The sequence below is a fragment of the Babylonia areolata genome, chromosome 17 (assembly GCF_041734735.1).
Source record: "Babylonia areolata isolate BAREFJ2019XMU chromosome 17, ASM4173473v1, whole genome shotgun sequence".
NCBI classification, from domain to species: domain Eukaryota; kingdom Metazoa; phylum Mollusca; class Gastropoda; order Neogastropoda; family Buccinidae; genus Babylonia; species Babylonia areolata.
The window spans coordinates 7,709,454-7,724,453 of record NC_134892.1 but is presented as its reverse complement, the minus strand read 5'-3'; the positions used below and the strand labels follow the sequence as shown (position 1 = coordinate 7,724,453).

Genomic DNA, 15,000 nt, shown 5'->3' with positions numbered 1-15,000 from the left:
AAAGTTTTCAGTTTCAGTTTCAGTAGCTCAAGGAGGCGTAACTGCGTTCGGACAAATCCATATATGCCACACCACATCTGCTAAGCAGATGCCTGACCAGCAGCGTAACCCAACGCGCTTAGTCAGGCCTTGAGAAAAAAAAAAGAAGAAAAAAAAAGAAGAAGATAAATACATAAAAAAGAACAACTACAACTACTAATAATATGTATAAGGCGCAAAAACTTGATGAAGTCAACTATAAGCGTACAAACTAAACTAAACTAAACTAACTAAATAAATAAATAAATAATAATAATATAATTAAAAATAAATAAATGAAATAAAATAAAACAAAAAATAAATGAATAAATAATAATAATAATAATAATAATAATAATAATAATAATAATAATAATAATAATAATAATAAAAATAAATAAATAAATAAGACAACAAAGACAAAGACTGAATACGAATACGAATACGAATACGAAATTGTTTATTCAGATTTAGGCCTAAGCTCCTTACTGAAGGGGTAAGTCACAATTATATCAATCACACAAACACTTTTCAAAAACACATTGTTTAACATTTACACTTCAGATGCTTGTTATATTTGACAAGCTATGTTGATATTATGATCTAAGTTATATCATACTGGCTGGGAAGACAAAGACTGAGAGATAGAGAGACAGAGACGACAGCAAGTGCCGCGCTTCACTCACCGACAGGTGCGCCACAGGAATCCGGTGCCTCTTCCAGGTGATGTGTGACATGGGCAGGGACTCCACCTTGCACAGGAGGGAGGCTGTGGTGTTTCTCGTCACGGTGGCGTTCTGGGTCAGCGTGATTTTCGGGTAGGCTGACACAACACAAACACAACAGAATGAAACGATAAAAACGATGGACTGACAATAATTCATTGCAGAATGGACAGGAAAATCTGGTTGTTTGCGGTCCTTAATATCTATCTGTGTGTGTCTACATACATACATACAAACACACACACACACACACACACACACACACACACACATACACACACACACATATTTATATATATATATATATATATATATATATACATATATATATATATATATTTATATATATATATATATATATATATATATCTATACAGAGAGAGAGAGAGAGAGAGAGAGAGAGAGAGACACACATAGACACACACAGACAGGCAGAGAGATAGAGAGAGAGAGACAGACGGAGGCAGTCAGAGACAGAGAGATAGATACAAAAGGAGACAGAGATAAGAGACAGACCGACAAACACAGGCAGACATGGACACAGACACAGAGGCGAAGGCGGAGACAAGGGGCACAGAGAGACGGACACGGAGACAGAGACAAAGACAGAGACAAGAGATAGGAGCAATGAAATAGATAAAGAAAGAAAGAAAGAAAGAAAGACAGAAAGACAGAAAGAAAGAAAGAAAGAAAGACAAAAAGACAGAAGAAAGCAAAGCGGTCAGACATGCGAACAGTAAACAAGCCAATGAATTAAGACAACAATGAAACCAGAAGATAAATCAATTGGGGAAGGAGGAGGAGGAGGAGGAGGAATAGGAGGAGGCAATTAAAAAGGAGGAGGAGAAGAAAAAGAAAGGACAGAGAGAGAGAGAGAAAAAAAGAAATGGGAAGAAGGAGTAAGAAAAGGACAGAGTGAGAAGGAAGGGGCAAGTCGTCGCCGCTTTAAAAAAAAAAAAAAAAAAAAAAGTTTTGCAGACTGCTTTGAGGTATGTTTCATTTAAACGACTTCGACTAAATATCAGGTGCCAGTTGCATTGCTTGGTTCTAACTTTTTGACAGTTACACGTGACTAAATGCCTACGTTGACCGAACTACGCCATTGGTCAGTTCCATACTGCACACAGTTAGTAGCAGGTTGCGCTCATACTAGCCTCTTCCGTCCGAGCAATGTAACTTGGCTGCAGGTGAGTAAACATAAAAGAGGTAGACTACAAAGTACCTTGGTGAAAGTCGACTTACCATGGAATAAGAACAGCAATGTGTCCTGCCAAATGTTCTTCATCGGGCAAAAAATGGTGAGCGAGTGTCCCTACTAAAGATTGACTTATAGGCTACTTTTTGGGGTGATTCTGGTGATTCTCCCTTAACCCTTTCACCGCCAGTCAATTTAGTACAAAAATTCCCTTGTGATATAAACACAGAAAAGACGGTGACTAAGATTAGCTAGAGATTCTCCCTGCGAAGTATAGAAAATACGGCCTATCCTACCACAGAACATTAAGAGCAGTAGGTTCATGGATAACAGACCAATGGATGGTCACCTTTCAGTGACATCGGTCCTCTACCACGCCTGTGCATAAATGCGAGCTTGGCGGTGAAAGGGTTAAACGATTTGCAGGCTACTTTGTGGTAATAATGGAGTCTCCCGTCGGACCGACGGACGAGTAGGCAGGCAGGCTTATCTGTCGGTGTGTGTCCTCATATGGGAGAAGAGGCCGATTCTAGATGCGCAGCACTTCCCGTAGGTGTTGCAATGGAAAACGTCTCCAGAAGTTGAGCCCTGCTTCCTTCGCTCACGCTTCTCCTTAATGGCCAGCGTTCTCTTGTTTTCAAACGTCTTTATGCCACTAGAGCACAGCATCCTCCAGCGAGAGCGGTCAAGGGCATCAGTTTCCCAGGAAGCGATATCTATGTCACAGTGGTGACTGTCCCTTAAATGACTTATAGATCACTTTTGAGAAGAGTGTCGCTGAATTGACTGAGAGGCGAGTCTCTTAAAAATAATCACAGACTATTTTGAGGCGAGTATCCCTTAAATGACTCACAGACCACTTTGAGGAGAGTGTTGTATAAACGACTAACAAACCACTTTGAGGAAGAGTGTGCCTTTTAAACTAAATGACTTAGACTAGATTTTTAGTGAGTGAGTGAGTGTCCCTGCTAAAGATTGCCTTGCAGATTACTTTGAGGTGAATGTCCATTAAATGACTTTTACACCACTTTGAGGAGAGTGTTCTTCAAACAACTAACAGTTTACTTTGAAGAGAGTGTGCCTTTTAAGCGACTTCGTCTAGGTTTTAGGTGAGCGAGTGTCCCTGCTAAAGACTGAATTGCAGACTACTTTGAAGATGAGGCTCCCTTAGAATTAAATACAGACTATTTGGGGATGACTGTCCCTTAAATGACGTGTAGACCACTTTAAGGTGAATGTTCTTTAAACGACTAACAGCCTACTTCTAGGAGATTTTGTCCCTTTATCACCATTATCATTATCATTGTACTCTTACAGACCACTTTAAGATGAGTGTTCCTGCTGACAGGTCGGTTGTGATCATTCTGTATCTTTCACCATCATCATTATCATCATGATCATCACCACCACCGTCACCATTTTCACTATCATTATCCTGGAATACTTACAGACCACTTTGAGGTGGGCGTCCCAGTTATAGTACGGTTGTAGTCACTCAAGAGTAGTAGTAGTAGTAGTAGTAGTAGTAGTAGTAGTAGTAGTAGTAGTAGTAGTAGTAGTAGTAGTAGTAGCATCGTTACTTACAGAATACTTTGAGGTGTGTGCTCCTGTTGACAGTACGGTTGTGGTGAATCATCATCATCGTCATCATCATCGTCGTCATCATCATCATCATTATCACACTCCCTATCCTGATACTTACAGACCACTTTGGGGTGGGTCTCCTCGCTGCTGACAGTACGATAGTAGTCACTGAGGAGTAGTACAATCTTCACTCACACAATCTCCACTCTGAGTTGGGGGCTCCGCTGACAGTACACTTGTGGTTCATCATCATCATCATCATCATCATCATCATCATCATCATCATATCCACCACCATTATCACTATCTTACCAATGCTTACAGACCAGTTTGACGTGGGTATCCCTTGCAGTGCGGTTGAGGTTAATCATCATCATTACCATTATCACAATCACCATTTTCATTACCATGATCCTGATACTCACAAACCACTTTGAGGTGGATGTCCATGCTAACAGTACAGTTGTGGTCACTCAAGAGTAGTAGTAGTAGTAGTAGTAGTAGTAGTAGTAGTAGTAGTAGTAGTAGTAATGTCGTTATTTACAGACCACTTGAAGTGGGGTCCCCTTGCTGACAGTACGGGTGTGGTTAATTATCATCATCAACACATTTTAATCATCCCTATCCCTCTCCTGATACTTACAGACCACTTTGAGGTGGGTGTGCCTGTTGACAGAACGTTTATGGTCACTCAAGAATAAGAATAGTATCTCTAATCACAGACGACTTTGAGGTGGGTGTTCCTGTTGACAGCACAGCTGTGGTCACTCAACAATAAGAGTGGTATCTCTACCTACAGACCACTTTGAGGTGGGTGTTCCTGCTGACAGCACGGTTGTGGTAACTCAAGAATGGAAGTGGTATCTCTACTTACAGACCACTTTGAGGTGGGTGTGCCTGTTGACAGAACGTTTGTGACCACTCAAGAATAGAAGTGGTATCTCTACTCACAGACCAATTTGAGGTGGGTGTCCCTGTTGACAGCAGGGCTGTGGTCACTCAAGAATAAGAGTGGTATCTCTACTCACAGACCACTTTGAGGTGGGTGTTCCTGCGGACAGCACGGTTGTGGTAACTCAAGAATGGAAGTGGTATCTCTACTTACAGACCACTTTGAGGTGGGTGTCCCTGTTGACAACACGGATGTGGTAACTCAAGAATAAGAGTGGTATCTCTACTCACAGACCAGTTTGAGGTGGGTGTTCCTGCCAAACAGCACGGATGTGGTAACTCAAGAATAGAAGTGGTAACTCTACTTACAGACCACTTTGCGGTGGGTGTTCCTGTTGACAGCACAGCTGTGGTCACTCAAGAATAAGAGTAGTATCTCTACTCACAGACCACTTTGAGGTGGGTGTCCTTGCTAACATTACTGTTGAGATCACTCAAGAGTAGTATGCTCCTCTTCCTCCTCCTCCTCGTCCTCCTCCTCTTCCTCATCACCATGACCACCACCATCACTATCATCATCCTGATACTTACAGACCACTTTAAGGTGGGTGTGCCCGTTGACAGAACGTGTGTGGTCACTCAAGAATAAGAGTGGTATCTCTACTCACAGACCACTTTGAGGTGGGTGTTCCTGTTGACAGAACGTTTGTGGCCACTCAGGAATAGAAGTGGTATCTCTACTCACAGACCTCTTTGAGGTGGGTGTTCCTGTTGACAGAACGTTTGTGGCCACTCAAGAATAGAATTGGTATCTCTACTCACAGACCACTTTGAGGTGGGTGTGTCTGTTGACAGCACGGATGTGGTAACTCAAGAATAGAAGTGGTATCTCTACTCACAGACGACTTTGAGGTGGGTGCCCGTGCTAACAGCATGGTTGTGGTCACTCAAGAGTCGTAGCTGAGGGAGAAGTAGTATGCTCCCCCTCCTCCTCCTCCTCCTCCTCGTCCTCCTCCTCTTCCTCATCACCATCACCACCACCATCACTATCATCATCCTGATACTTACAGACCATTTTGAGGTGGGTGTGCCTGTTGACAGAACGTTTGTGGCCACTCAAGAATAGAACTGGTATCTCTACTCACAGACCACTTTGAGGCGGGTGTCCCTGTTGACAGCAGGGCTGTAGTCACGCAAGAATAAGAGTGGTATCTCTACACACAGACCACTTTGAGGTGGGTGTTCCTGCTAACAGCACGTTTATGGTCACTCAAGAATAGAAGTCGTATCTCTACTCACAGACGACTTTGAGGTGGGTGTCATTGCTAACATTACTGTTGAGGTCACTCAAGAGTTGTAGTTGAGGGAGAAACAGTATGCTCCTCGTCCTCCTCCTCCTCGTCCTCCTCCTCTTCCTCATCACCATGACCACCACCATCACTATCATCATCCTGGTACTTACAGACCACTTTGAGGTGGGTTTGCCTGTTGACAGAACGTTTGTGGTCACTCAAGAATAGAAGTGGTATCTCTACTCACAGACCACTTTGAGGTGGGTGTGCCTGTTGACAGAACGTTTGTGGTCACTCAAGAATAGAAGTGGTATCTCTACTCACAGACCACTTTGAGGTGGGTGTCCCTGCTGACCGTGCGGTTGTGGTCACGCACGCTGCACGTGTATCGGCCGCTGTCCAGGAAGTGGGCCCTGTGGATCCGCAAGGCCCCGCTTCGCTGGTTGACCGACAGCCGGCTGTCCAGCTTGGACACCTCCTGCACACACACACACACACACACACACACACACACACACACACACACACACACACACACACACACACGTTTCAAGTTTTAATTATCCTTTCACTCCTATTGGAGTATGGAGGATTACTGCAAAATAATCTTTTCGTGCCCAGAACAAACATTTCCAAATACACAATGTCACATAAAAGTTGAGAAAACGCAAATGTCTTTTAACTCCAAAAGTATAACTTGGCAACATTTGTAAATCTAATCATCTTACTTACAGCTAAAATGACTTTTTTTTGGCCTCCTTTGAGCATATTACACAAATTAAAAACCGATTTTGGAGACAGATATTTTTTAGGAACATATCTATTTCGTAACTGATCATAATTGGGACATTCCATTATAAAATGAAACTCATCACCAATCACAGACATGTTACAAACCTTACAAAGCCGTAACTCTCGTGGTATGCACACACACACACACACACACACACACACACACACACACACACACACACACACACACACACACACAGAATTGGTGAGTTCTGTTTGCTGTCTATTTGTATATCTTTCGCTAATTGCTTATCAACACTCCCACCAACTCCCAATATAATTATGTATATGTGTTCATGGCCGAAATGCATTCAACATTCATTCATTCATTCATACATTCATTCATCTCTCTCTCTCTGTCACTCTCTCTCTCTGTCACTCTCTCTCTGTCACTCTCTCTCGCTTCCCCCTCTCTCTCTGTTTCTTTCACTCTCTCTCACTTATTCTCTCTCTTTCACTCTCTCTTACTCCTCCCCCTTTCTCTCATTCAATCTGTAACTTCACTTCCTCTCTCTCTCTCTCTGTGTTTCTCACGTTCACTTTGTCTCTCTCTGTATATTTTTTTCTATCGCTCTCACTCCCCCCCTCTCTCTCTCCTCGTCACTCTCTCTTTCTCTCGTCTCTCACCCCCAGCCTCTCTCCTTACTCTCTGTCTCTCTCTGTCTCACTCTCTCTCTCTCCCTTTCACTACCCCACTTCCCTCTCTCTCTCTCTCTTTCTCACGTTCACTTTATCTCTCTCTGTATCTCTTTTCCTGTCACTCACTCCCCCCTCCTCCTCTCTCTCTCTCTCTCCTCGTCTCTCTCTCTCTCTTTATCTCGTCTCTCACCGCCCCCCACCCCCATCTCTCCTTGCTCTGTCCCTCTCACTCTAACTCTCTCTCTCTCACTCTGCATCTCACTCTCAATCTCTGGATCTCTATGCTTCTGTCTCCCTGTCTCTCTCTCTCTCTCTCTGTTTCTCCTCTCTCTCTCATTCTCTCATTCTTTTCTCTCTCTCTTTCACTCTCTACGGTCCCTATCTCTCCTGTCTCTCTCTCTCTCATTTTCTTATTTCCCGTTCTCTCTATCTCTTCCCCCTCTCCCTTCCTCAATCTCTCTCTCTCTTTCTTCTCTCTCTCCCTCCCCCTCTCCCTGTCTCTCTCTTTACTTTCCTTTCTGTCTCTGTCTGTGTTTCTCTGTGTCTCTGTCACAGTCTCTGTCTGTCTTTCTGTCTGTCTGACTCTCCCTCTCTCTCTCTCCCTCTCTCTCGCCTCTTCTCTCCCTCTCTCTCTCCCCTTCTCTTTCTCTCTCTCCCTCTCTCTTTCTCCATCTCTCTCCCTCTCTCTCTGTCTCTCCCCCTCTCTCTCTCCCTCCCTCTCTTTGTCTCTCTCTCCCACTCTCTCCCTCCCTCTCTCTGTGTCTCTCTCCCTCTCTCTCTCTCCCTCTCTCTGACTCCCTCTCTCTGTATGTCTCTGTCTCTCTCTCTGTCTCTCTCTCCCTCTCTTTCTTTGATCTGTCTCTCTCTCTCCCTCTCTTTCTCTGTCTCACTCCCTCTCCCACTCTCTCTCTCTTTCCCTCTCTCTCTCCCTCACTCTCTCTCTCCTTCACTCTCTCCCCTCTCTCTCTGTCTCTCTCTCTCTCCATCTCTGTCTCTCTCTTTCCCCCTCTCTCTCTGTATATCTCTCTCTGTCTGTCTCTCTGTCTGTCTCTCTCTCCCTCTCTCTGTCTCTCTCTCCCTCTCTGTCTCTCTCTCTCTCTCCCCCTCGCTCTCTCTGTGTCTCACTCTCTCTCTCTCTTCCTCACCTCTAACGTGAGGTCACGCCACAGGTCCGAGTTGTGCTGGCCGTCGCATGACAATGCAAGCCAGAGGGGACCTAACTCCGATTGAATTGGGACAAGGGAGGTAAACGAGACTGATCGCTTTACAGGAAATACGCAGAGCAAATCAGATCAGAAAGGGAGAGAGAGATGAGAGAAGAAAGTGGGGGGGTGAGGGATGAGGGGGTGAGGGAGATGGGGGGTGGGGCGTGGAGGGGGATCGAGAGAAAGAAAGAAGTGAGTGAGTGAAAGAGAGAGTGAAGGAGAGAGAGAGGGGGGAGAGTGACAGAGAGAGAGAGAGAGAGAGAGAGAGGAAGAGAGAGAGAGAGGCAGAGAGGGAGAGAGAGAGAGAGAGAGAGAGAGAGGGACAGAGACAGAGAGACAGAGACAAAGAGACAGAGAGAGACAGAGAAAGGGAGAGAGGAAGAGATGAGAGAAGAAGGTGAAGGGTGGGGTGGAGAAGGAAGGCGGTGGGGGTGGCGGGTGTAGAGAAAGAGAGTGAGTGAATGAGTGAGTGAGTGAGTGAGTGAGTGAGTGAGTGAGTGAGTGAGTGAGTGAGTGAAGAGATGAGAGAAAAGACGGGGTGAGAGATTGAGAATGAGCTAGTGAGTGAGTGAGTGAGTGAGTGACAGGGAGAGAGAGAGAGAGAGAGAGAGAGAGGACAGACAGAGACACAGAGAGAGACAGAGACAGACAGAGAGACAAAGAGATAGATGGAGACAGGGAGAAAGGGAGGAAGAGACAGACAGAGACAGATGGAGAGAGAGACAGAAAAGGACACAAATACAGAGAGACAGACAAACAGACGCAGAGAGACAGAGAGAGAGAGAGAATGAAAGAGAGAGAGAGAGTGAAAGAGAGTGAAAGAGAGAGAGAGAGACGTGTTCCAAATAAAATACTATTTAAACCAAAGAGAGAGAGCGAGAGAGAGAGAGAGAGAGAGAGAGAGAGAGAGACAGGGCTGGGGGTTCGGGCGGAAACGGGATGGGAAGGAAGAAGGTAAAGGGCGATGGGGGGGATGGGGGGGGGATGCCAGGAATGGGGGCAGGGGCATAAAGGGGGCTACGGTGAGGGTGGGGGCTGTGGGTGAGGGGTGAAGGGGTATGGTGCACAGACCACAATGAGGAATGGGGGGGGAGGTTGTGGTTGCAGGGGGGAGTGTTGTAGGGTCAGGAAGATGGTGAGGTTAGGGTGGAAGAGTTGGTCAAAGGTTTAAGGTTACAGGTCCTGCTAACCTTTTTTTTTTTTTTTACGGCCATGTATGTAATGAATGAATGAATGTATGAGTGAGTGAATGATATGGATACTTATTTTGCCCCTACCCTCGGTCGGAGACCAAACACTAAGCGATTTAACGTATGAAGGGGTAGGTAAGGGGCGGGGTGCGGGCGTGGGGGTGGGGTGTGTGGGGTGTGTGTGTTTGTGTGTGTGTGGGGGGGGGGTGTGGGGGGGGGGGGGGGGGGGGGGTGGAGTTCGGTGGGTAGGTGGGTGGGATGGCAAGTGAAGTGATAATATCCATTATTTACCAAGACCTCGGCATAAACAGTGGGCGGGGGTGGGGAGGGGAGGCGGAGGAGGGGGGGGGGGTTGTGGGCAACAAGGCAAGGCAAGGCAAGCAAGAGCAAGGCAAGGAGTTTATTTCGTGTGCCCCCTGGGGGGGTATTGAAACATTGCATACGTTCATCCTTTACACATAACCAATAAATACAAAAAAAAAGAGTGATGTCAAGAACAAGAAGTGGGATCATTTGTTCAATCACTTAATGTACACATTGACAAGTACTATTTCATTCATAATACAAACAAACAAACAAGAAACAACGACAAAAAAAAAAAAAAAAAAAAAAATCGTATCAACAGACAAAATATTAATAAAGAGAGCTACGGATAGCAAAAACCAAGGATTTAAGTTTCAACAGTATTCTTTTGTTTTGTTTTTTCAGAAAATAATAGGTAGAATTTAATGGTGTTTGGGCGGATTCTATAATACCTAGATAAACATTTTTGTCTGATGCTTTCCAAAAATGGGCGCACAAACAAATAGTGAAACTCATCAGCAATGTCGTTTGTGGAACGTTTATCACAGATAAGATTCTTTCATTTCTGGGTCAATTGTCAAAACGCAGTCTATTAACAGGCAAAGGATTATCAGTTGTTCTAAACTTAACTAACTCAGTTAACATAATTATTTGGTAACACTGTAAAATAAGCATATTGTCCAAAGTTCGGTTTAAACTTGGAGGGGCAAGTCCTCTCTTTTAGTTTTAGCCGGCCCCCAGTTGAAGTCAGGTAACCGACGGGCGCAATAGCCGAGTGGTTTTAAAGCGTTGGACTGTCAATCTGAGGGTCCCGGGTTCGAATCACGGTGACGGTGCCTGGTGGGTAAAGGGTGGAGATTTTTTCCGATCTCCCAGGTCAACATATGTGCAGACCTGCTTAGTGCCTGAACCCCCTTCGTGTGTATATGCAAGCAGAAGATCAAATACGCACGTTAAAGATCCTGTAATCCATGTCAGCGTTCAGTGGGTTATGGAAACAAGAACATACCCAGCATGCACACCCCCGAAAACGGAGTATGGCTGCCTACATGGCGGGGTAAAAACGGTCATACACGTAAAAGCACCACTCGTGTACATACGAGTGAACGTGGGAGTTGCAACCCACGAACGAAGACGAAGAAGAAGAAGAAGAAGAAGAAAAAAAAAAGAAGAAGAAGAAGAAGAAGAAGAAGAAGAAGTCAGGTAACCCATTCATACTTAGGTTGGGGGGGTGAGGGAAATCGGAGTATAGTACCTTTCCCCAAGGACACAGCACCATGCCGAAACAGGTGGGGGATTCGAACCCTGATCACTGGTGAACACTGGATTCCTCCCGAAGCCCAACTCACCGCCTCACCGATCCTGCTACTTTTGCATGCATTCAGAGGTTTTTCCACTGAGAGGAATTAGTGCCAGAAACTGACCAAGACAACCACGGAATGTTGAACAATTGTTGTTATATGTTGTAGTTGTTTTTTTTGTTTTTTTTATAACTTTCTTTCTTTAATTTTCACATAATTTTTCTTTTCATGATTCCTCATTTTCTTTTTTTTCTCTCCCCCCCCCCTCCCACTTCCTATCGTCAAAATGGTCAATGAAAGACAGAGGAACGACGTGTGTGTGTGTATGTGTGTGTGTGTGTGTGTGTGTGTGTGTGTGTGTGTGTGTGTGTGAGAGAGAGAGAGAGAGAGAGAGAGAGAGAGAGGGGAGACTTTGAGTGAAAAAGAGACAGAGAGACAGAATGAGAGAGAGAGAGAAAGAGAGAGAGAGAGAGAGAGAGAGACAGAGTGAAATAAGAGAGAGCGAGTGAGAGAGGAAGTGAGAGAGAGAGAGTGAGAGAGAAACAATTGACCCAGCAGGTTGTCTTGTGGCGTGCTATCTGGGAATGTTCAGTGAGTGTACACATTTTGTCTGAGTTTAAAATGTGTGCTCTGGGTGTGTTGTTGCTTGCATTCTAAGAGTGTAACACCGCAACTCACACCATAGCAATAACAAAACCCAGACAGAAATAATCACTTGTTGTTACATGTTTAATACACTACTACTGCTACGACTACTACTACTACTAGTTCGACCACGGAACATTAAACAATTGTTATTATGTTTAATACACTGCTACTGCTACTATGCTACCATTAATACTACTGCTACTAGTACGACCACGGAACATTGAACAATTGCTGTTATATGTTTAATACACAGCTACTACTGCTGCTGCTGCTGCTGCTGTTACTATCAATAATGGTGATGATGATGATGATGATAGTTGTGATGATGATAATAATGATAATGATACCATCAACAACAACAGCCACACTACTACTACTACTACTATTACTACTACTACTATTAATGATGATGATGAGATGATGATGATGATAGCAACAACAACAGCAACAAAAGTGATAATGATGAAAACAACAACAACATAATAACGATGATGATGATGATGATGATGATGATGATGAAAAGATTTTTTTTCTCAATCGTTTCCTTACTGTTTTTTTTTTCCTTGCGTCTGTGTGTGTGTGTGTGTGTGTGTGTGTGTGTGTGTGCGCGCGCGCGCGCGTGTGTGTGTGCGTGTGTGAGTGTGTGTGTGTGTGTGTGCGTGCGTGCGTGCGTGTGTGTATGTGTGTGTGTTTTTTTTTGGGGGGGGGGGGGGCGGGGGGGGGCTTTTTCTTTTGTTTTTTGGGGTTTTTGTTTTTTTCGTTTCCCTTTCTTTCTTTCTTTCTTTGGTGATCATTCTTTTTCTTCTTTTCTTTTCTTCTGCTTCTTTTTTCCTCGAACAGTGGAGTCTTTGGGTGCAGAAGGATGCCAAACGACCTGCTTACAATCACATTCCAGACTGAGCGAAAAAAACAACAACAAAAAACCCCCAAACTATTTCGTCATTGATCTGAGGTGGAGATTTGAGTATTGCCATTCCACGCTGAAAGCAATCAATAGAGATCGATACGTCCAGTAATAGGAAGAAGAGGAACAGGAGGAAAGGAGAGTGGAGAAGAAAGAAAGAAAGAAAGAAAGAAAGAAAGAATGAATGAATGAATGAATGAAAAAGAAAGGAAGATAAAAGAAAAGCTCAATGAAAGACAGAGGAACGACGAGTGTGTGTGTGTGTGTGTGTGTGTGTGTGTGTGTGTGTGCGTGCGCGCGCGTGTGTGTGTATGTGAGAGAGAGAGAGAGGAAGGGAGACTTTGATAGGGTGAAAGAGAGACAGGGAGACAGAATGAGAGAGAGATTTAGAGATTTAGAGAGAGTGAAAGAGAGATAGAGTGAAATAAGAGAGTGAGAGAGACTGAGAGGGAAAGAAGAGAGAGTGAGAGAGAGAGAGAGAGGAACTGAGAGAGAAAGAGAGAGAGAAAGAGAGAGAGGGGGGTACACGGGGCTGATATAAGTATTGACCACCCCTTACTTCGTCTGCGTGACGCACTGACCACTGACGTAGGTGAACACTGGACACACACACACACACACACACACACACACACACACACACACACACACACAGGTACACGGGGCTGATATAAGTACTGACCACCCCTTGCTTCGTCCACGTGACCCGCTGACCACTGCCGTAGGTGAACACTGGACACTGCAGTAGTCCCACCGCCCCCTCCAGCGCCTGAACCTCCTCCTCCTCTGCAACACACAGCATAGCATAATATAGCATAGCATAGTATAGCATGGCATAGCATAGCATAGGAAGGATTGGCATGGCATAGCATGGCTTAGCATAACGTGGGCATGGCTTTGTATAGCATGGTTATAGCGTAGTATTGCATAGCATACCAAAAGCATAGCACAGCATGGCACGGTATATAGCACAGCATGGCTTGGGTTAGCATAGCATAGCATGGCATGGTATAGCGTAGCACAGCATAGCATATATAGCGTAGCATAGTATAGCATAGCATAAATTAGCACACCATAGCATAGCATGGCATAGGGTGGCTTAGAACAGCAAGGTATGACATAAGATAGCATAGCAATGTATGGCATAGCATGATATGGTATGGTGTATGGTACGGCATGGCGTAGTAAGGCACAGCATAGCATAGCATAGTATAGCGTAGCACAACATAGCACAGCAAGGTGTAGCATCACATGACAAAGGATAGTATATCTTGTTATGGCATGACATATCATGGTACGGTATGGTATGGCTAGGAATAATATGGCATGGCATGACATAAAACAGAACAGCATGACAGTGCATGACATAGTATAGGAAGGCATGTCATAACATGTTATAGCGTAAGATAGTATAGCAGAACGTGACATGGCATAACATAGCGTAGCAAAGCGAGGCAAAGGATAGCATGACACCGAATGTTTCTTCTTCTTCTTCTTCTGCGTTCGTGGGCTGCAACTCCCACGTTCACTCGTATGCATACGAGTGGGCTTTTTCGTGTATGACCGTTTTTACCCCGCCATGTAGGCAGCCATACTCCGTTTTCGGGGGGTGTGCATGCTGGGTATGTTCTTGTTTCCATAACCCACCGAACGCTGACATGGATTACGGGATCTTTAACGTGCGTATTTGATCTTCTGCTTGCATATACACACGAAGGGGGTTCAGGCACTAGCAGGTCTGCACATATGTTGACCTGGGAGATCGTAAAAATCTCCACCCTTTACCCACCAGGCGCCGTCACCGTGATTCGAACCCGGGACCCTCAGATTGACAGTCCAACGCTTTAACCACTTGGCTATTGCGCCCGTCACAGAATGTTTCAAATTCAGTTTCAAGAAGATGTCATATGCACTAAACTATGTCTATACCAGGAATAATTGGAGGTGGGGATTGTACTTAAAATATACAAACTGAAATCGGAAAATCAATTACAAACAAAAATACGAAGGGATTTTACACACATATTTGTATTTGATTTCTTTTTATCACAACAGATTTCTCTGTGTGAAATTCGGGCTGCTCTCCCCAGGGAGAGCACGTAGCTACACTGAGAGCGCCAACCATTTTTGTATTTTTTCCTGCGTGCAGTTTTGTTTGTTTTTCCTATCGAAGTGGATTTTTTTTTTTTACAGAATTTTGCCAGGGACAACACTTTTATTGCCGTGGGTTCCTTTACGTGCGAGCAAACACTTTCAAAGCATATCAACGCGTGTGCTCATTTGAACGTACCCTGCACAATAGACATAATACAT

At 44.5% G+C, this 15,000-nt stretch overlaps 1 protein-coding gene across 1 annotated transcript in view; it reads right to left on the bottom strand.

Annotated features, from left to right (window-relative positions):
* LOC143291392 (fasciclin-2-like) overlaps positions 1–15,000 on the bottom strand; it is a 199,718-nt gene that overhangs the window by 11,726 nt on the left and 172,992 nt on the right. Inside the window, exons 3-5 of the mRNA XM_076601231.1 lie at positions 13,370–13,473; positions 6,030–6,183; positions 705–841 (exon numbers count right to left, since the gene is read on the bottom strand). Coding sequence (XP_076457346.1) covers positions 705–841; positions 6,030–6,183; positions 13,370–13,473 — 395 coding nt within the window. The remainder of the gene's footprint in view (positions 1–704; positions 842–6,029; positions 6,184–13,369; positions 13,474–15,000) is intronic.